General features: G+C 36.4%; 1 protein-coding gene across 3 annotated transcripts in view; it reads right to left on the minus strand.

Annotated features, from left to right (window-relative positions):
- Window positions 1-21409, minus strand: part of LOC150094266 (WD and tetratricopeptide repeats protein 1-like) — a 447781-nt gene that overhangs the window by 110744 nt on the left and 315628 nt on the right. For all 3 annotated transcript variants that reach the window (XM_090412278.1, XM_090412277.1, XM_090412279.1), the window contains exon 12: window positions 4308-4446. In XM_090412278.1, coding sequence (XP_090268404.1) covers window positions 4308-4446 — 139 coding nt within the window. The remainder of the gene's footprint in view (window positions 1-4307; window positions 4447-21409) is intronic.

Genomic DNA, 21409 nt, shown 5'->3' on the forward strand with positions numbered 1-21409 from the left:
AACATTCAGCATCATGTAATCAATGCCAGTTACCTCTCAGTTGCCTGGACTCACAATCACCAGCTACCTCCTCCCCCCAGCCAAATATTCTAGTTTCCCCTAACTCTGCATTTCTGAATTCTCACTGAACAATGCTTTCTCAAGACACCAACTCAAAATCCATTCAAATGCAAACCATCCACCTTATATAAATCCTTCCTGCCATCAAATTCACTCCACACATCAATGAATTCCATACCATTCCTTCTACACAATCAGTACACGGTCTTGTTTGAAATCGAAGCTCTTCTCTCAGCTCTCCTCTATCACACTGTAACAACAGAAATAACTTTTACTTTCTCACTCTTATTTGCTTGTACTAGCAACTCTTTCATATATTCTCACTTTCTCACTCTTATTTTCTTGTACCAGCAACTCTTTCATATATTCTTCCATACCATACCTGTCATCAGCTAGATTATTTACATCAACCAAAATAAACATCTACTTCACTTCACTCTCTACCTCCTTTAAACAGGCAACTTCCTCTCTCTCATAAAATTAGGTTTTCAATGATAGACATATATGTTATCATAAAATATATAATTCAGTTATTCTATAGAATAATGAATTATTTAAGAGTTTGAAATAAGAATTTTATTTTATGCTTTATCTCAATGAGTTATGAAATACCTGAGTATTCTTTAGAAACACTAAGTAGTTTTGGATCAAGTATAAATAATAAATATTATTTATAAATAAATAAATAATAAATATAATGGCCAATTGCAAAATGTTGCAATTGGCCATTATATTTCTAAATGGAGAATATAATTTTCACTTTCATAAAGTTATTTGTAAGTTCAATAAATTCAAATGAAAAACATAATAATAAAAATAATATGTTAATGTTAATAGCATGAAATGAGGCATTTTTTTGTTTACTGGTGAACGTTATAATTATCACTAAAAACACACGTACTAACCACAGTAATGACTATTTAATTCGTAAATATTTCATCCCAAGTATCTTGGGACATCATCAGTGCAGTAGTTCAAACAATACTAGGAATAACATACAGTTAGGGCGCATGATTACAATGGAATCTCAATATGCATGCAGTAACGTGTAATAGAAGTAAATCAAATATAACTTAAAAAAAAAAAAATTAGATATATATATTTTTTTATATATTTCATAATCTTTATATATTTTTAGATAAAAATATATAAAGATTATTTTAAACAATTTTGTATGACAATTTCCCATACTTTAGGAATAGTAAGAACGTCGTTGTGGTTTAAATTTGGTCTGTGTAGTCGGCTTTCAGCACTTTCTTTATATAAACGTTCATATTTATATAAAGATCTGTGTAAAAGTTTCGACTTCTCCCAATGGATCTTATGGTTTGGATTTTCAACTCCGTGTTGGGAGAGACCAGATTTCTGCGGTTTGAAAAGACAAATGTGGTCTGTTTTCTTTTTTTCCCCAGTAATATTTAATTTACTTCTATTACCAGTTACTGCATGCGTATTGAGATTCCATTGTAATCATGAGCCCTAACTGTATATTATTCCTAGTATTGTTTGAACTACTGTACCGATGATGCCCCAAGATACTCGGGATGAAATCTTTACGAATTAAATAGTCATTGCTGTGGTTAGTACGTGTGTTTTTAGTGATGAATTCACCACAGATTTTGTTATATAAAAACATTATAATTATTATTTGGTAACCTCCATGGAGTCAACAGACTCATCATGAGAGGTCTACTCAACCAGGAACATGGTATCATAATGAACTTTGAAGTTATTTACACTACCTGAACTCGGGCAACTGCATTCCACTCAACGAAAACAACTCTTCATGTAAAAAATCAACTCCTCGCACCCTTCTTCACCACATCTTTATACAACTTCCAGGGATGACCTCTCATTCTTCCCATCTTAACATGAACTCTTTATATAGTTTCTTATGCATTAATCTGATAGAATCCCTTAACTAACTTGAAGGTCTCTATCATATTTCCTCTTTTATTCTTATCCAGTAACCTCTGTAATCACTCTTCATAACCAACACCAAAGTCAAGATACACTTTGATTATTTGTCTTTGGACCCTCTCTGGTGTTTCCACATCTCAATGAAAACTAAGTGACCAAACCTGAGAACAACAGTCCATATGTGGTCTGACCCATGCCTTATATAGATGCACCACTACTTCCTTATCCCTACATGTCAACATACTTTTTATCATAGCAGCAATATGATGTGCAATCTTTGCAACACATGCAATGTGGCCCCGGAACTTCAGTCCACTATCCACCATCATTCCAAGATCCTGAATCTCATCTACTTCCTGAAGTACAGCTCCACCAATACAGTATGTAGCATTATATCTCTGTATCCCAAAGTGTAATACCTTGCATTTATTCCCATTAAAACTGCAATCCCACTCATTTGCCCAACTAAAAGTCTATTCAAATTCTACCTACCTTTTCTCATCAGCAAACATTTAAAGATTCCTAGTCAATCCACATGAAATATCATTAACAAACAAGTTAAACTGGAGGTGCCAAAGAAGAACAGAACCCTGAGGTTCTGTTCTTCTTGAGCACCAAAAGGAAGATGAACACTGTTCATCTTCCTTTTCTAAGACACAGCTCCACAACTTGCTGGTATCATTCAGAAAAACAATCTCTGATCTATCTAAATTATACTTTCTATTTCTATCCTCTGCAGCTTGTACACCAACTTATCATGTGGAAATCTATCAAATGCTTTGGCAAAGTCCACGAATATCATGGTATATGATTCTCCCTTATCTAACACATTGGTCACCTTATCATAAAACATAAGCAAACTGCTAAAACAAGACCTTCCGTTCACAAATCTATGCTGACCATCATAAAGAATCTTATGTCGATCAAGCCAATACTGTATTCTGTTTCTAACCAGTTTTTTCAACACTTTGATCACAACTGCAGATATACTGATCAGTCTATAATTGGAAACTTCTGCTCTCAAACTGTGCTTGTGGAGAGGTATTATTTTGCCTTCTTTCCACACTTTAGGAACCTTACCCACTGCAAGACCTTCATTAAATAACCAGGACAAGGGAATGGCTAACTCTTTTGCACGTACTTTAAAATACATTTTGATATGTCATCCATTCCCACAGCCTTATTAACAGCTAACCCAAGCAACACTTCATATATGTCTGATTCGTTCCCCTTTAATTCTCCTAATTCTTGCTTCCTTTCTAGATGTTGCACAGAATTATTGGGAAATATAGAATCATAATGGAATTAGAATTGCAAATATTTCTTTTCACTCAAACATTTTGGATCCATTGTTCCATGGATAATTATTTATTATTATTATTAGACACCTCCAGGGAGTCCAAAGACTCATCGAGGGAGGGCACCACCTGCTCTACAACTCTGTCTCTGCCACTCAATCCACCAACTGACCGCAACTACACCAATGCCATCTACTGCCGCCCACCACCACTAGTATTTCCAAGGACAATCACAAACATCCATGCCCACGGTGGGATTTGAACCCGCAGCCTTTTAGCTGGAGAGCGGATATGCTAACCACTCGGCCAGCCAGGCTGGCCAAATGGTTAGTGTATGGATACCAGCTGGTCAGTATATCTGCTAATGTTCACACATTCTGGATAATGTACCAAAATCACTAGTAATGCTTGATCACTAGTATCCAGAAGAGGATAATCTGCTTAAATTAAAACCCCCTCTCCCACACACTTTCTCAGAGATATTCTGTTTCTGCCTTATGCCTAGTCTATAGGCATGTTTTTTTTTTTTATTTACTGAACTGACTCTATCCCTCCACTTTCCCTTAAGAGCCTGTAAACATGAACAGCTGTTGATCAACATTTCATCAATGTCCAATTTTAAATGTACTTAAACCAATTTCTCATCATCCTCATTCATTCTATCTATTACTCTTTTCTTAGCAATCTTCCTTTCCTCATGCTATTTTCTCCAAGGAATACAACCTCCAGATTTTTTCTTCTAGGGAACACTTTATTTATTTAATTTTATGTGGCTCTCATCCATGAAAGATTTTTTGCAAACCTACAGTACATTTGTACCATGGGTGGGCTAAGCAGTTTTTTTCTATTTTTATTTTATTAGATCCCCATTGACTTTCCCACATAGGTGTTTCAGCTTCTTATGTGAAGTTGACACATGTCTACATTAAAAAAAAAGACCTTATCATGCATTTGTATATGTTTCATATTTACTTACTCTTAACCAAAATTATAACAAAAAAAAAAAAAATAATAATAATAAACTAATACCTGTAGACATTCTAATGCTTCTTTTGTCCAATGAAGCTCATAAAGACATCTTGCTAATCGAAAGTGTGCCTTGAGATAATCAGGATCCAATTTTAAGGCTGCATGACAATCTCGAAGAGCTGCATACAAATCTCCATCCCTATAGAATACTATAATTCAATACTGCCTCATATCAATATAAAACTTATGAAACAAAAAGTACTTTAAAATAATTATTATTGTATAACACCTCCAGGGATAATTTTATTTTGTATTGTAAACTATTAATTTTAAATACACAGATATATATATATATATATATATACACACACACTTGAACCATAACATCAATATTTTGTTAACTTATAACAAATTAATACAAAAATTCTAACACCTCTTCTTCTTCTTCTGCAGCTTCTCCCAATTAAGTGGGGTCACTGTTGATAATGAGTCTCCTCCACACCTTCCTGTCTTGGGCTGTCACCACATCCAAGTTCTTCATCCTCAAGTCCTCTTCTATCAGCTCCCTCCATCTCTTCTTTGGCTGCCCACGCTTCTGCCTTCCTTGAACATCCATCTGCATGACCCTTCTTCCCACATATTTGTCCTCCCTCCTCATCACATGACTAAACCATCTCAACCTAAGTTCGTAACTTTCACTGTTCCCCTGACATAGTCATTTCTCAGACGATGCTTTCTGGTCACACCGTACATCCACCTAAGCATTCTCATCTCTGCTACTTCCATCCTGCTGATGTTATTTTTCCTCAGGGCCACAGTTTCTATAGCATATGTCATAGCTGGCCTCACTACTGTCCTATAGATTTTGCCTTTCAGATTGATCGGCACCCTCTTATCGCATAACACTCCAGCCATCTCCCTCCAGTTCCTCCAACCCGCTTGTATCCTGCATCCCACTTCTTCTCGGCTCCTCCATCTTCTTCCACTGTTGAACCTAAGTATCAAAAGTCTCTCACCTTCCTGATGACATTTCCTTCCAGCTCCAGATCTGTCTCCTGGCCGCCGCCCTGTGCAACACATATACTCTGTCTTACTTCTGCTCAGTCTCATACCTCTCTCTTCCAGTACTTTTCTCCATCTTTCCAGTTTAGTTCCCGCTTCTCTTTAATCTGCACACAGCAAGATGTCATCTGCATACAACATTGTCCAAGGCGCATCTTCTCTTACCTCCTCCATCACAATATTAAACAGAAACGGACTTAATGCTGACCCTTGATGCAAGCCAACTGTTACTTGAAAACTTTCTGTCTGTCCCAGACAGGTCCGAACACTTGTCTTCACATTTCTGTACATTTCCCGCACCAACCTGACATATTTCTCTGTAACCTTCTTCTCCCTCAGACACCTCCAGATTTCTTGCCTTGGCACACTATCATATGCTTTCTCCAGATCAATAAATGCCAGGTGTAGCTCCCGCTGTTTCTCTCGATACTTTTCCATCATCTGCATAACCCAAAGATAGCATCTGTTGTTGATCTACCAGGCATGAAGCCAAATTGTTCCTTTGCAATCTCCACCTCCTTCCTCAATCTACCATCAAGAACCCTTTCTAGGATTTTCATTGTGTGGGACATCAACTTTATTCCTCTGTAATTTTTACAGTCTTGTGCATCCCCTTTACCCTTGTAGATGGGGACAAGAGTACTCTCCCTCCATTCCTCGGGTATATTTTCCTGTTGGCAAACTTTCATGAACAGGTCCCACAGCAGGTCAATTCCCTCTTCCCTCAGTGCCTTCCATGCCTCCACTGGAATTCTGTCAGGACCCACCGATTTCCCATTCCTCATCCTCTTCATGGCCTCCGTCACTTCCACTCTACTGATGTTCTGCACCATCCACTCAGAAGGCTGCCCATCTTCTCTGTGAGTCATTGCATTTTCCTCATTCAAAAGTCCCTCAAAGTATATTCTCCATCTATTTCTTATGTCCACATCCCTCCATAATACTCTTCCTTCAGCGTCTTTGATCTGCCTCACATGTAAGATGTCCTTTGCTGCTTTATTTCTACATTTCGCTAGTTGGTAAATTTTTCTCTGTCCTTCCTTTGTTTCTAATTAATCATACAGATCTTGATATGCCATGGCCTTCGCCTGTGCCACAACTCTCTTGGCTTCTTGCTTTCTCTCTCTGTCCTCTTCCACTCTTGACTCATCCCACGTCTGCTTTGCCTTCCTCTTAGCTGTCACTGACACTTGTACATTATTATTCCACCACTAACCTTCCTTCTGCTCTCTAATCTTTCCAGATGTCTCACCAAGCACCTCGATTGCACAGCTCGATTACTTTTGAATTATGTTTCCACCAATCTTGTACACTTTCCAGTCCATCTGAAATCCTCTCTAACACCCTCTCCCTAAAACGATTCATCACACTCTTCTCTTTTAAGAGAAATCACTTAATTGTCTTCATCCCATGGCATCCAGAGGTTCTTATCTTCAATCTTATTTTAAAGTCTGAGCACAGCAGTCAGTGTTGCTGTGCTACTTGATCTGTGGAATTACTTTACAATTTGTCACAACCTTAAGATGTTTTCTTCTAGTTAAAATGTAGTCAATTTGTGAACTGTTGTTACCACTCCTAAATGCTATCAAATGTTCTTCCGCCTTGTAGAAAAATGAGTTCACAATTGCCAGATCAAACGCTACTGTAAAGTCCACAACCCTCTCTCCTTCCTGGTTCATCATTCCCACTCCGTAGCCACCATGCACCCTTTCACAGTCTCTATTTTGTCTCCCTATGTATCCGTTCAAGTCTCCTCTGACAATCACCATCTCCTTTTCTTCCAGTTCCCTCATTTCTTCATCTAACACGTCCCAGAACTCATCTTTCTCCTCTGCTGTACAACCAACTTGCAGGGCATATACACATAATACGACTACCCGCTCTTCTCCAAGACCCAATTTCATTCGCATGATCCTGTCATTCCTTCTACCCACTTCCAGTACTTCGCCCTTCATTCTGCCACACACCACAATTCCTACACCATTTCTTCCCTCGTTATTCGCTCCAGAGTAGAACAATTTATATCCATCTCCCAGTTCCTTTGCCTTTCCCCCCCTTCCAGTCATGCTTCCAACATTCAGTGTTCCCACTCGCAACATCCTCTCCACCTGCTGGGCTCGCTTCTTTAACCGCATCTGCCCTTGATGCGGTAGCCCTCGTCCACTTCTCTCAGCTGTAGGGTGATGTGGCTGCGCGTCGCTTAAGGGGTATGCCCTAGCCCTTATACCATTTTCTCTTTGACTCATATCATAGTTTGAGCTGGCAGTGAAGTTTTACGACCGGATGCCCTTCCTGACATCAACCCTCACCATTTATCCGGGCTTGGGACCGGCACCTATTGAGGCTAGCTTGCCTCCTTCGGTGGCTGTATAAGCGAAATGACTTAGCAAGATAGGAAAGACTCACCCCTAGCCCTCAAATACTCTAATAGCATCAGGGGAAGGAGCAAGGAGAGGAGAAAGAAGCAAAAGAAAGAAGAGGAGGGACCAGTCTAAAGAATAATATAACAGATGTATATTACATGAAGTAAGGCATGGTCCAGCATCTGGTACCTTGGGTTTGCCATGCCCATACTCACTAAAGTGAGCCGTTGAGGTTACAAAAATTCTAACACCAATAATCTAAAATATCTATTCATTTACAATTTATTCTACTATTTTTCCTTAAAGTTGGATTGGTGTGAACAATTAGTAAAACAAGTATGGAAATAATTTGAGAGCGATATATATATATAAATAAAATATATAAAGTGCATTTCAAACCTTAACCTAAATACATGAAAATCTTATGTGCATATATTGAAACTTAATCTGCATTCTTATATATAAATATGCCTGGTAATTAGTTTACGGAATTAACAACGCATATAAAGTATATTAATTAAAGGTAACTTTAATGAATAACTTCTATATTTCGGCAATGTCACATTGCCATCTTCGGGAACATTCATTAAGAAGTTATTCAATAAAGTTACCTTTAATTAATATACTTTATATGCGTTGTTAATTCTGTAAACTAATTACCAGTTATGTCTAACCAACGTATAAGTCTTACTACTAGAAATATAAATATGCCATATCCTCCTTCACTTGCAGTCATATTTCATTTTATGCTAACACATGTGGCTATATATCCTCAGCACTGTCTTGAGCACCAAATCCATAATTTTTAATGGAAACACAAGTTGCAAGCACATTATGGCCTGCTAATTCCATTAGCTTCTTTTTAAACCCATGATAACTGCTACAAAATACTACTGCACTGGTGTCAGATTAAAGATCAATCAGGTCATCAGCATCAACAAATAATGCAACAGAAATTTTCACAGCAGGGTCAGAGCTACTTTGGGCCTATATTATAGGTTTGATATTTGTTTTGTATTGCATAATTAACTTTAATAAAATTAATCCAAAATTAGATGTATTTAATTTTGGATTAAACTAGTTTTTGATTTCAATTAAAACTGAGATGGCCTGAGAAATTTCAGTAGATCCCAAATTTCATCAAAATTTGTCTACTTGGAATGAGGATGTTATGTACTGTTCTACCAAAAATCATGGGACACGCAAAGAACTAAATGACACATGTCTTTATTGACTGAAATTAATATTGTGTTGTCCTGTCCTGCCTTTGTCTGTAATAATGCACCATGAAAGACCTACTGGTTTCTGGCAGAAAGCTGGTGGTATTGTGTTCCATTCTCCTTTGAAGCATTAATAAGTAATACTAATAAAAGCATGATCTTGGCTGTGGCTGAATTCTGTGTTCCAGTTGATCCCAGAGGTGTTTTCTTCAGGGCACTATGATAGCCACTGCAATATTCCAATGCTCTTCTCTTCAAAACTAACATGTTTACAATCACTGTTTAGTAACATTACTATTTTGAATGATGTAAAGACTACTGACATAAAACTGTCAATATGCAGGATACAAATAATTATATGTCTAAAACCTAGCAAAACAAGCAAGTTGTGGAATTGTTAACCATTGGAAGTAATTCCACATCATTACAATTTGCAGAATTCATCACTAGAATAACACACTCAGGTAAAAAAGCACATTCCATGCACAGTACTAACATACCATAGGTTAACCTCCCTACTGGCGAGGTGGATGAAATAGTGAGACCAAATTGCACTTCTTATACATGTTATTCAATGGGTGCAGAATCGTATCCAGATTTAGCTTGACATCTATAGACGTCATGGTTGGTTGGGGGGTAAATCAACCAACCTCTTGTGTATGGGGCCCAACATAAAAACTAATAGATTGGAAGAGCATGTAACATGCTCTGCTGCTCAATTGGACTGTATCTACATCAACAGTTCTATGTGCCTAAGTTCATCCAATTAACAGGGCATATATGCTACTGCTGAAGATTTATGAGTTGCAGCTATCCTGTGAAAATTCATTTTAAACATAGATTTACAGAATGATATAATCACGTAATCACAAGAAAGATATTTATTTAACCAAATATTTCAGTCTGGAAATAGCAGACCATTGTCAGTGGTATTACAAGAACAGTTTAAAAAATACAAGCTAGAATACTAACAATAGATCGTTAAAATTAGTAAGCGCCGCGTGATGTTATATCACTAAGTATGAAACGGAATATTTTGAAGTAGAAACGTGATTGAATTTGCTATTAAAAAAAAAAATTAATTAATGAGTAATCTTGATTAGACTTTCCCAGATTTTTTTTTTTTTTTTTTTAAATAGCAAATTCAATCACGTTTCTACTTCAAAATATTCCGTTTCATACTTAGTGATATAACATCACGCGGCGCTTACTAATTTTAACGATCTATTGTTAGTATTCTAGCTTGTATTTTTTAAACTGTTCTTGTAATACCACTGACGATGGTCTGCTATTTCCAGACTGAAATATTTGGTTAAATAAATATCTTTCTTGTGATTATGTGATTATATCATTCAGTCTTATGTCGCAAGTATCCTTGAAACAATAAATAGATTTACTAGCATTAACCTACCAGCCGAGTGGATGAAACAGTGAGACCAAATTGCACTTCTTATCCATGTTATTCAACGAGTGTTACCAGAATCGTATCCAGATTTACTCGACATCTATAGACATCATGGCCGGTTTGGGTGTTAAACAACAAGATCAGGTAACTAACTTTGACTAGAAGTGACAGCTTCTAATAATTAACATTTCAGGTTCATTTCATGTAGTACAATCATATTTTTGGGGTGAAAAGATTAGCTGCAGTATATCACATTGGTGGAACCGTACTCCAGGAGATTGATGAGGCCAGGGATTTGGGAGTGTTGGTGGATAGGGAGTTGAAGTTTAGGGGACACATTGCAAAAGTGGCTAAATCAACTCATCAAATCACTTGGTTGCTGAAAAATACTTTAACAAGCAGAGACAAACAAGTTATTTTTCCTCTGTATCAAACCTTGATAAGACCCCATCTAGACTACTGTGCCCAGATATGGGCACCAGGGTTTCTTCTTGATGGGGAGAGGATCCAGAGACGAGTGACCAAGATGATAGCAGGTCTGTGGAATGAACCTTATGAGAACAGGTTGAAGATTTGTAGGTTGCAAAAATTGGTTGATAGGCGGAAAAGGGGTGATATGATTGAGACATTCAAATTACTGAAGGGTTTCTATAGGATTAACCCAGAAGATATTTTTGAGAATAGGATTGGTGGTGGGAGGACTAGGGGCCATACATGGAAGCTGGGCAAGAGTGTGGTTAGCAGGGGTGTTAGAGCTGGGTTTTTTACTTTTAGAGTGATGAATGAGTGGAATAAGCTGCCAAAGTCTGTTGTGGGTGCTATGACTGTGAATGAGTTCAAGGCAAGATATGATAGATACTGTGTGAATGTCGAATAGTTATTCTTGACATGATGTTAGGGTCTCCCTCGATGAGTCTGTCGACTCCCTTTATATGGAATAAGAAAGAAATCAGTCAAAACACTAAATTAGCTGCATACAAGATAATGTTCAAACCAATTTTAACTTATGGATTGGAGAGCTGGGTTAGAAATAAAACACTTGATCAAATACTGGAGACCTCTGATATTTGAGTTCTGAGAAAGATTAGGGGAGTGAATAGATAGTCAATGGCAGTATCACATTAAAAATGAGGATATTAGGAAAGAACTTGTCATTGTAGCATTCAAGAATGTATTAGCAGAGCTAATCTCAAGTGGTATGGTCACTTAAACAGAATGGGAAAGTGAAAGATTAGCAAAACTAGAATTCTTTTCCAGGAAAAAGACTCACATTAAGACAAAGTTGTAGGTGGATTGATACAAAAGTCCCTTAAAAGACAGAAATATAAGATCTGATAATATTGGAATCCTGACAGATAACAGATTGCTTTGGAGGAAAATTAATAATTCGAAGTTAGTAATGGTGTAACTTTTTCATGTAGTACTATCATAATTATCCTGTACACCGCTGAGGATATATCACGAATTTGATGATGATTATTCCACAAAATGTTTTCCTTATGAAGAAGAAATTTTTTTTAAGTCATTAGGAGAAGGCAGCTGAGATCAAAACAGCAGAGTATGAAATGAATCCCAGGCATACAGAAATGTTTCTGTATGCCTGGGACAAAGCTAATAATAATAATAATGTACCTGCTGCATTTCTGATTAGGACATGGACTAGCTGTCATTAACACCACTTTCTAACATAAAGATATGCACAAATTCATGTGGGGAGAAGACACAAGAAAAATCTTATTGACTATATTATTGATAGTGATATCTTCACAGTAATTCAGATACAAGAGTATTTAGGAAATTTGAGTTTGTCACTTAGTTTTTAAGTAGGATGAAAATGAATATCATACTGAAAATGTGTAAGAAAGTTTTAAAGTTAAGCAGTTTTTACAGGTGAACAGGTGTAGACTCAATTATACAAGCATCATTCAGGAAAAAATGAAAGTTCATAAAAAAAAAAAAAAATCAAACATTTGAATCAGAGAGGCAAATTCTTAAAAAAATATTGAGTCAACTAGGGAGGAATGTGAACTTTTCTGAAAAGCTATGTAGAAATATCAGAACTACGTTGTGGATGTGAGAATTAAAGATTCATTCCTGGAAAAGAAGAAAGGTTTGTGGTTTAATGTAAAATCAGGAGTGAGAGAAGAATGCACTATCTATATGATGAATGAGTAGAGATAGTGCTTTTCAGAAAACTTTCAGAAAACTTCACCACATGCCTCCCTAGTTGACTCAATGTTTTTTTAAGAATTTGCCTCTCTGACTCAAAGAGTTTGATTTTTTTTTTTAAACTTTCATTTTTTCTTGAATGATACTTGTATAATTGAGTCTACATCTGTTCACCTGTAAAAATTGTCAGCCTGGTTGGTCAAGTGGTAAGTGTATCCACTCTCCAGTCAAAAGGCTGAGAGTACGAATCCACAGTGGACATGGATGTTTGTGATAGCCTGTGAAAATAGTAGTGGTGGGGGTGATCGATGGAATTGGTGTAGATGATGAAGGTAGTCACGCTTGGTGGATTTGAGTGGTGGAGATAGAGAGCTGTAGAGTAGGTGCTCTCCCACGATAAGTCTTTGGACTCCCTAGAGGTGTTACGTAATAATAATAATATGGATCACATTATGAAAGAAAGGGCATTAAACTTGATATCAGTATTGGAGATATCAAACTTAGTATGCTGGCAATCAAGGAAAAGAAGGAGTAGCCATAGTATTCAACATTAAATATGAGGCTAATCTTGAATGGCAGGTAATCCCAAGTAGAGTGATGTGGGAAAATATGAGAATGGGAAACTGGACAATGAGACTTATTTGTGCCTATGGTCCCACAGAAGGTTCTACAAAGGTAGAAATGGAGGAGTTTTTTGAGGCTTTAGAGAAATCAACGGACACAATGAAAAAGGATAAGTTGGTCCTTGTTGGGGATCTAAATAGCAGAGTAAGAAATTATTATTATTATTATTATATTATTATTACATAACCCCTCCAGGGAGTCCCAAGACTCATCGAGGGAGGATACCTGCTCTACAACTCTCTGTCTCCACCACTCCACTAACAACAACCACCTTCATTATCTACACCAACACCATCTACCCGACCACCACCACTATTTTCACAGACAATCACAAACATCCATGTCCACGGCGGGATTCGAACCCACAGCCTTTTAGCGTGAGAGCCGACACGCAAACCACTCAGCCAACCAGGCCGGCATCAAATAACATACAAAAATATATTGGGAAAATTTGGAGAATACAGCAAAGCTAATAATAATAATGGAAAATACCTATTAGATTTCTGCTCAGGACACGGACTGCTTATTACTAACACAATGTTCCAACAAAAATGTGCACAAATTCACATGCAGAGGCAAGGAATAAAAAAAAGTCTCACTGACTATGTTATTGTTGATAGTGATGTTTTCTCTCTGGTGCAGAACACCAGAGTGTACAGAGGATTTGAAATTGGAAGTGATCATCATTTAGTTTTGAGCAGGATAAAACTGAATATCATATTGAAAAGAAGTACATGTAAGAAAGTTTTAAAGCAAATAAAAGTTGAGCAGCTTTCAGATGTGAACTGTAGACTAAAATACAAAAACACGATTCAAGAAAAAATGAAAGAGTCTGAGAATAGGAACCAAACCTTCGAGATTCAGTGGCAAGTCCTGAAGAAAGCACTAATTGATTCTGCCAGAGAGGCATGTGGTGAGGTGGTCTGCAAGGATAGACACAGGAAGTTAAAGAGACAGTGAAGGAAAAGAAGAAAGCATATCAAAAGTTGCTGGCAAAGAAGTCAGCTTGTGCTCTTAGAGAATACAGAGACAAATGTAAGAAAGCTAAACACTGTGTAAAACTAGCTAAACAAAAGTCATGGGAGAACTTTGGTAAGAACATAGAAAATAAATTTCAAGAATGTGGCAACATATCCTGGAGGTTGTTGAAGAAGCTCAGAAATGTAAGAAAGAGTGCTGTAAAAGGAATTAGAGATGACAAAGGTGACATGAAAACAAGAAAAAATGATATTCTTGAAGCATGGAGTAATTACTTAGAAAAATTATTGCTAAATGAAACTAGCAGTGATGACAGCACAGTGATAAAAAACACTGACCATGCATGCAGTCAGGAATACATATCCATACCTGAAGTAGAAAAATTGCTAATTGAAACTAGCAGTGATGACAGCACAGTGGTAAAAAACACTGACCATGCATGCAGTCAGGAATACATATCCATACCTGAAGTAGAAAAAGCCATCAAAAGCCTGAAATGTGGAAAGGCAGAAGGAGTAGATAATATTAGACCAGAAATGCTCAAATATGGAGGTATAAAAGTTTTACAGTGGCTACACTGCATAGTTCAGAGGGCCTGGAGAGAAGGACAAATTCCAGATGATTGGAGTAGAGCTCTCATAGTACCCATATATAAAAAGGGAAATAAAACTGATTGTGAGAATTACAGAGGTATTTCTCTACTGAGTGTTCCTGGTAAGATTTATACCAGTATACTTGAGAAATGGTTGAGAAGGATTGTGGAAGAGAAGCTTGGTGAGGAACTATCTGACAGCCAAACAGAGGCTGTCAGGATGGGATATTCACTTTATGACAAATAGTTGAAAAGTCATGGGAATATAACAAAGATCTGTATTTAAGTTTTGTAGATCTGGAAAAAGCATATGACAAGGTGCCAAGAGAGAAGCTATTCAATACGCTACAGTTATATGGTGTCAATGGGGAATTATATCAAGCAATATTTAGTCTTTATTTGAGTTGTAAGTCAGCAGTTAGAATTGAAGGAAGTACAGGGAGATGGTTTATGTTAAATCTGTTATTCATTATCTATATGGATTACATTATGAAGGAAAGTGGTATTAAACCTGATATCAAAATTGGAGATGTAGCTCTTTGCTTTATACAGATATACTTCTAAATAAATCCACTACAAGTCTGCAAGATTCCCTGACCAAAGTGCATAACTGTTGTAATAGATATGGTATGAAGGTCAGCAATAACAAGACAATGAAAATAGGCAGAACTGTATTGTGAATGGAGAACCTATAGAACAAGTAAAACATTTCAGCTACTTTTTAGTGAAGATGGTAAATTAAATATGGAAATAGACAACAGAATCAACAAAGCTGGTATGGTAGAAAATCAACTGAATAAATTTATATGGAATAAGAGAGAAATTAGCCAAAACACTAAATTACTGTACACAAGACAGTATTCAAACCAATTTTAACATATGGATCTGAGAGCTGGGTCAGAAGTAAAACACTTGACCAAAGATTAAAGACCGCAGATATGAGAGTCCTGAGAAAGATTAGGGGCGTGACAGATGGCATCAGTGGCAATATCATATTAAGAGGATATTAGGAAAGAACTTGACATTGTCAGCATCCAGGAGTGAGTTAGCAGAGCTAGTCTCAGATGGTATGGTCATTTAAACAGAATGGAGAGGAAAGATTAGCAAAACAAGTGTTCTCTGCCAGGTGGGCAGAAAAAGACCCAGAGGAAGACCAAGTTATAGGTGGATTGATTACAGTAAAAAGTGCATTAGAAGACAGAAATATAAGATCTGATAATGTTGGAGTCTTGACAGGTAATTTGGAGCAAAATTGTAGATAGGAAGTCAGTAATGATGAAATTTTTCATGTAGTACTATCATATCCTGTACACCCTTTGAGGGTATATATCAGGAATTTGATGATGATGAAACTTAGTATGCAGATGATGTTGTATACTCCTAAATAAATCAAGTGCAACCACCTTCAAAACTGCTTAATTTAAAAAAAACTGTAACAAATTCGGCACAACAATTAGCATCTAAAAACCAAAACTGTGAAAACAGGCAGCAACATGGAAAATTTAAACATTTTGAATGGAGAACCTATAGAACAACTAAAATATCTCAGTTATTTCGACACAACTGTAACAGTGAGGTTGGCAGATTAAATATGAAAACAGACAATATGGAAAACATATTGAAAGTTCTTAGCAAGTGGGTTAGCTAGCAGATGCCCAAGAGAATAAAAAGAAACATGTAAGAGAGATAAGCTACAAATTCAACAGAAGTAATGGGAATTCTTTGGCAAGCATATAGAAGATAATATCAAGAAGATGACAACATTTTTTGGAAGCTATTGAAAAAAAGCTTAGAAATGGAGAGAAGAGTACAATAAAAATAATCAGGCATGATAAAGGTAAAATAAAAATTAAAATTGAAGATATACTGGAAATTTGGAGTAATTATTTTAAATGACTGTTAAATGAAATAAGCTGCGACAAAACAGTGGAACAAAATATTCAAGAGGAATGGAATTAAGAATACATATCTAAATGCTGAGAAGAACAAGCTGTATTATGGATAAATAGTTGTCATGATCAGATTTTCACTTTACCACAAATAGTTGAAAAATCAAGAAAATATAACAAGGATCTGCACTTAAGTTTTGTAGATCTGGAGAAAGTCTAACGAGACACCAGGAGAAAAGCTGCTCAGGAAGCTACAATTATATGGGGTAAAATGTAACATTACACACAGGAATTCGCAGTCTATATTTAAGCTATAACTCAGTGGTTAGAAATGAAGGAAGTACAGGTAGATGATTTAAGGTAAAATCAAGAGTGTGATAAGGATGCACTATCTCCACTCATTCATCATCTATGTGGATTACTTTATGAAAGAGAAGGACAGTAAACTCATATCAGTATTGAAGATATCAAACATAGCACACTGCATTATGCAGATGATGTATATTCCTAAATAAATCAAGTACAACCACCTTCTGGATTGCATAACCAAACTAAATAAAAACTGTAACAAATTTAGCATGAAAATTAGCATCTAAAAAACCAAAACTGTGAAAAAAGGCAGAAGCATGGAAAATTTGAACCATATTTTCAATGGAGAACCTAGAACAAGTAAAATATCTCAGCTATTTATGCACAATTTTTAGTGAGGTTGGAAGATTAAATATTTAAGAATGCATGAGCAGAGATAATGTAAGGATGAGATGGTCACTTAAACAGAATGAGAAAAGAAATGCTAGCAAAACATATTTTGATGCCAAGAGGGCAGGAAAAAACTGAAAGGAAGAACAAGACCATGGTGGATTGATGCAATCAGTTCTCCAGAAGAGAGAAATATAAGACCTGATAATACTGGAAAGCTGACAAGTGATAGATTAACGGGGAAAAAAAAAAAAGCAGCAGCAAACATTCATATATTACTGTCAACAGTATCCTGTACACCTATAGAGGGTATATATCAAGAAATTGATGATAATCACAACTATCTTAGATAGCATGTGGTGAAAGATTTGAATTTGGTTTTCTTTAAATTTGAAGAAAAAGATATCCTTGATGTATGGAGTAATTACTCCAAAAAATTGCTAAATGAAACAATCAGTGGTAAAAAACACTCAACAGGCATCCAATCAGGAATAAGTATCCATACTTGAAGTAGAAAAAGCTATCAAAAGCGTAAAATGTGAAAAAAGCAGGAGTAATGATATTCGACCAGAAATACTCAAGTATGGAGGTATAAAAGCTTTACAATGGCTGCTTTGCATAATTCAGAAATCTTGGACAGAGGGATGAATTCCAGATGATTGGAGTAGAGCTCTCATAGTACCCATATATAAAAAAGGGAAATAAAACTGAATGTGAGAATTACAGTATTTCCCTACAGAATATTCCTAGTAAGATTTATGCAAGTATACTTGAGAAACAGTTCAGAAGGATTGTGGAAGGGAAGCTTGGTGAAGAACAAGCTGGATTCAGGCCAAATAGAGGCTGTCAGGATCAGATTTTCACTTTATGACAAATAGTTGAGAAATCATGGAAAAAGGCATATGACAAGGTGCCAAGAGAAAAGCCATTCAAAACACTACAGTTGTATGGTGTCAATGGGACATTATATCAACCAATACTTAGTCTTTATTTGAGTTGTAAATCAGCAGTTAGAATTGAAGGAAGTACAGGAAGATGGTTTAATGTTACATCTGGTGTCAGACAAGGATGTACATTATCCCCTCTGTTATTCATTATCTATATGAATCACATTATGAAGGACAGTGGTATTAAACCTGATATCAAAATTGGAGATGTTAATCTCAGCTCTTTACTTTATGCAGATGACGTTATACTTCTAAATAAATTCAGTACAAGTTAGCAAGATTCCCTGACTAAATTGAATAACTGTTGTAATAGATATAGTATGAAGGTCAGCAATAACAAGACAAAGATAATGAAAATAGGCAGAAGCACTGAAAAGATCAACTGCTTTGGGAATGGCGAATCTATAAAACAAGTAAAACATTTCAGCTACTTAGGCATCATTTTTTAGTGAAGATGGCAAATTAAATATGGAAATAGACAACAGAATCAACAAAGCTAGTATGGTAGGAAGTCAACTGAATAAATTCATATGGAATAAGAGAGAAATTAGTCAAAACATTAAATTAGCTGTATACAAGACAGTGTCCAATTTTAACTTATGGATCTCAGAGCTGGGTTAGAAATAAAACATATGACCATAGATATGACAGTCCTAAGAAAGATTAGAAGCTTGAACAGATGGCATCAATGACAATATTAAATTAAAGATGAAGATATTAGGAAAGAACTTGACATTGTTAGCAGAGCTAATCTGAGGTGGTATGGTCACTTGAACGGAATGGGAAAGGAAAGATTAGCAAAACAAGTCTGCTCTGACAAGTTGGCAGGAAAAGGACCCAGTGGAAGACCAAGATGTTGGAGTATTGACAGATGACATATTAATTTGGAGGAAAATTGTAGATAGGAAATTAGTAATGATGTTAAGTTTTTCATGTAGTACTATCATATTCTGTACATGTCAGAAATTTGATGACAACGACTTGAATTTGGTCATAGCATCCGTGGATCGGATTGTGACAGAGATGTCATACTTGAACTCAGCTGGAGAGTGACCATGTAATCCTGACTCAGATGATGAATATACATGTAGGCAGAAGGAATTCTTGTGAAATTATAAGGCAGGTAAGCAACTATCACAGACTTAGTAATCAGCTCACAGCAGTACACTGGATAAAAGAATTTGAAGGAAGAGGTCAGTGATGCATCAGAGATACTTAAGAAAAAACTTTTGACAGCAATGGCAGATTTTATACTTTGTGTGAAGAAGATAAAGTAATTTGGAGTCAAATGAATGACTAGAGAAATTAAACAAGAATTGCAGATGAAAAAGGAACTGGAAGGCATATAAAGAGAGAATGAGAGAGTAAGACAAACAGTTGGATTAAGGAATATAAGGCTCAAGATAGGAAGGCGACTACAATGGTATAGTAAGGAGAGAAAAATTAAAATACAAGGAGAAACTAGTGATGCAATCCTTGGAGAGCTTGAGAGAGATTTTTTGCTATGTGGCCAGTCGGAGGAAAAATGACTATGAACAGAACCTTGCTGGATGGAAACAGCACTCCGGTGACGATGTGTATGACACAGTTGAATTATTTAATGATTTTTATTTATTAAAGTATTCCATCTTGGTAAAGTAAAGCAGATATATTTGTGGAGGTATAAGGAGTGGTGAAGTTAGAAGTGAATAAAGAGGATGTGTTCTGAATATTGGGTAGGGTAGATGTTAGTAAGGCAGGAGGACTAGATGGAATTTCACTATGTGTTTTACAGGAATGCAATGCAGAAATGAGTGCCATCAACTTGGCTGTTTAATGAAAGTCTTGCAACAGGACAAGTTCCTAGAGAGTGGAGGGATTAATATTGTGCCATTGCGTAAGAGTGGTAGTAAGATGAAGGTATCAATCTAAAGGCGAGTTTGTATTTCAAACTTAACAAGAAATTACCTCATATGCAAACTCTGACTAGACACTACTTGTATATACCAACTACAACAGTTCCTATATACAATTGGCTATCATAATGCAAAGCACACTTTAATTTGGAAGTGTATAACTATGCAGGGCCACCACCCATCAGTGTGGGTGGTGGCCCTGCATAAAGCATCTCCAGAAACTTTGATTGATCTACAATCATTAAATCTCACTAAGTAATTCTTTTTCTTTTTCTTCATCCCTGCTACTGCTGTATTGTGGAACAGTTTTCCCCCTAATGTGTTTCCCAAGGAATACAATATACAGGCTTTTATATCAAATGTAAACAAGTTTCTCCTTTCTCAACTCACTACCCATATATTGTACTATAGGTTGATCAACCAATCTCTCATGTACGTATGGGACTCAACATAAAAAGTAGCCCAAAGGGCTCCTAACCTGAAGCCACCTGGACAGAACACTCAGCAGCAGCTCCACTCACTGACAGGTAAAAACTTACCACTGAACAGATCTGCTCTACTCCCCAGGAAGTAAGACTAAGAATGAACATTATTAAAATGTCATCAGTGGGAACCAGACCCAGGAAGATACAAAGGTGGAATTAATTCAGAAGTCATACATATTTCACATATACAAGTTTTAAAAAGGTGTATCACATTATTATTATTATTATCAACAGTCCTCCATGGAGTCAAGTGACTGATCTTGGGAGGTCCCACATTCATATGCACAAACTCCAGACAAGCAAATTACTCGAAGACCTTAGTGTTATCACCCTCTTTATGAAGTGGAACAATTTTTCCATCTTTCCACTTAGCTTTTAAATCAAATGTAAACAAGTTTCTCCTTTCTCAACTCGCTATCCATATATGGTACATACATAAGAGATTGATCAACCAATCTCTTATGTATGTACATATGTGACTCAACATAAAAAGTAGCCCAAAGGGTTAATCTAAGAACTCATGTTAAAAATTTTAATTAAAGCTGTTGTTAATTCCCTGGAATATACCCTCAAGGCGTGGTGATATACCATCAAGTTTACTCAATTGCTCATATGCTTCCTGCTCACTATCCATCATTGGTTCCTCCCCAATTCCCACTGCTTTCGAGTTCTGCATTATGTTACAATCACAAGGATGGAATACTTTAATGAATTTCTCATTAAACACCTCCATTATATCCTCCTCAGTGTTTATCATTCTCCCATTATCAATGACCAACATCATCCTTCCATAATTATTCTTCCTTCTAATGGCTCAAAAATACTCCCTATGAT

The sequence above is a fragment of the Typopeltis vanoorti genome, chromosome 22, assembly GCF_054136105.1.
Source record: "Typopeltis vanoorti isolate ZY-2024b chromosome 22, IOZ_Tvanoo_1.0, whole genome shotgun sequence".
Taxonomy (NCBI): domain Eukaryota; kingdom Metazoa; phylum Arthropoda; class Arachnida; order Uropygi; family Thelyphonidae; genus Typopeltis; species Typopeltis vanoorti.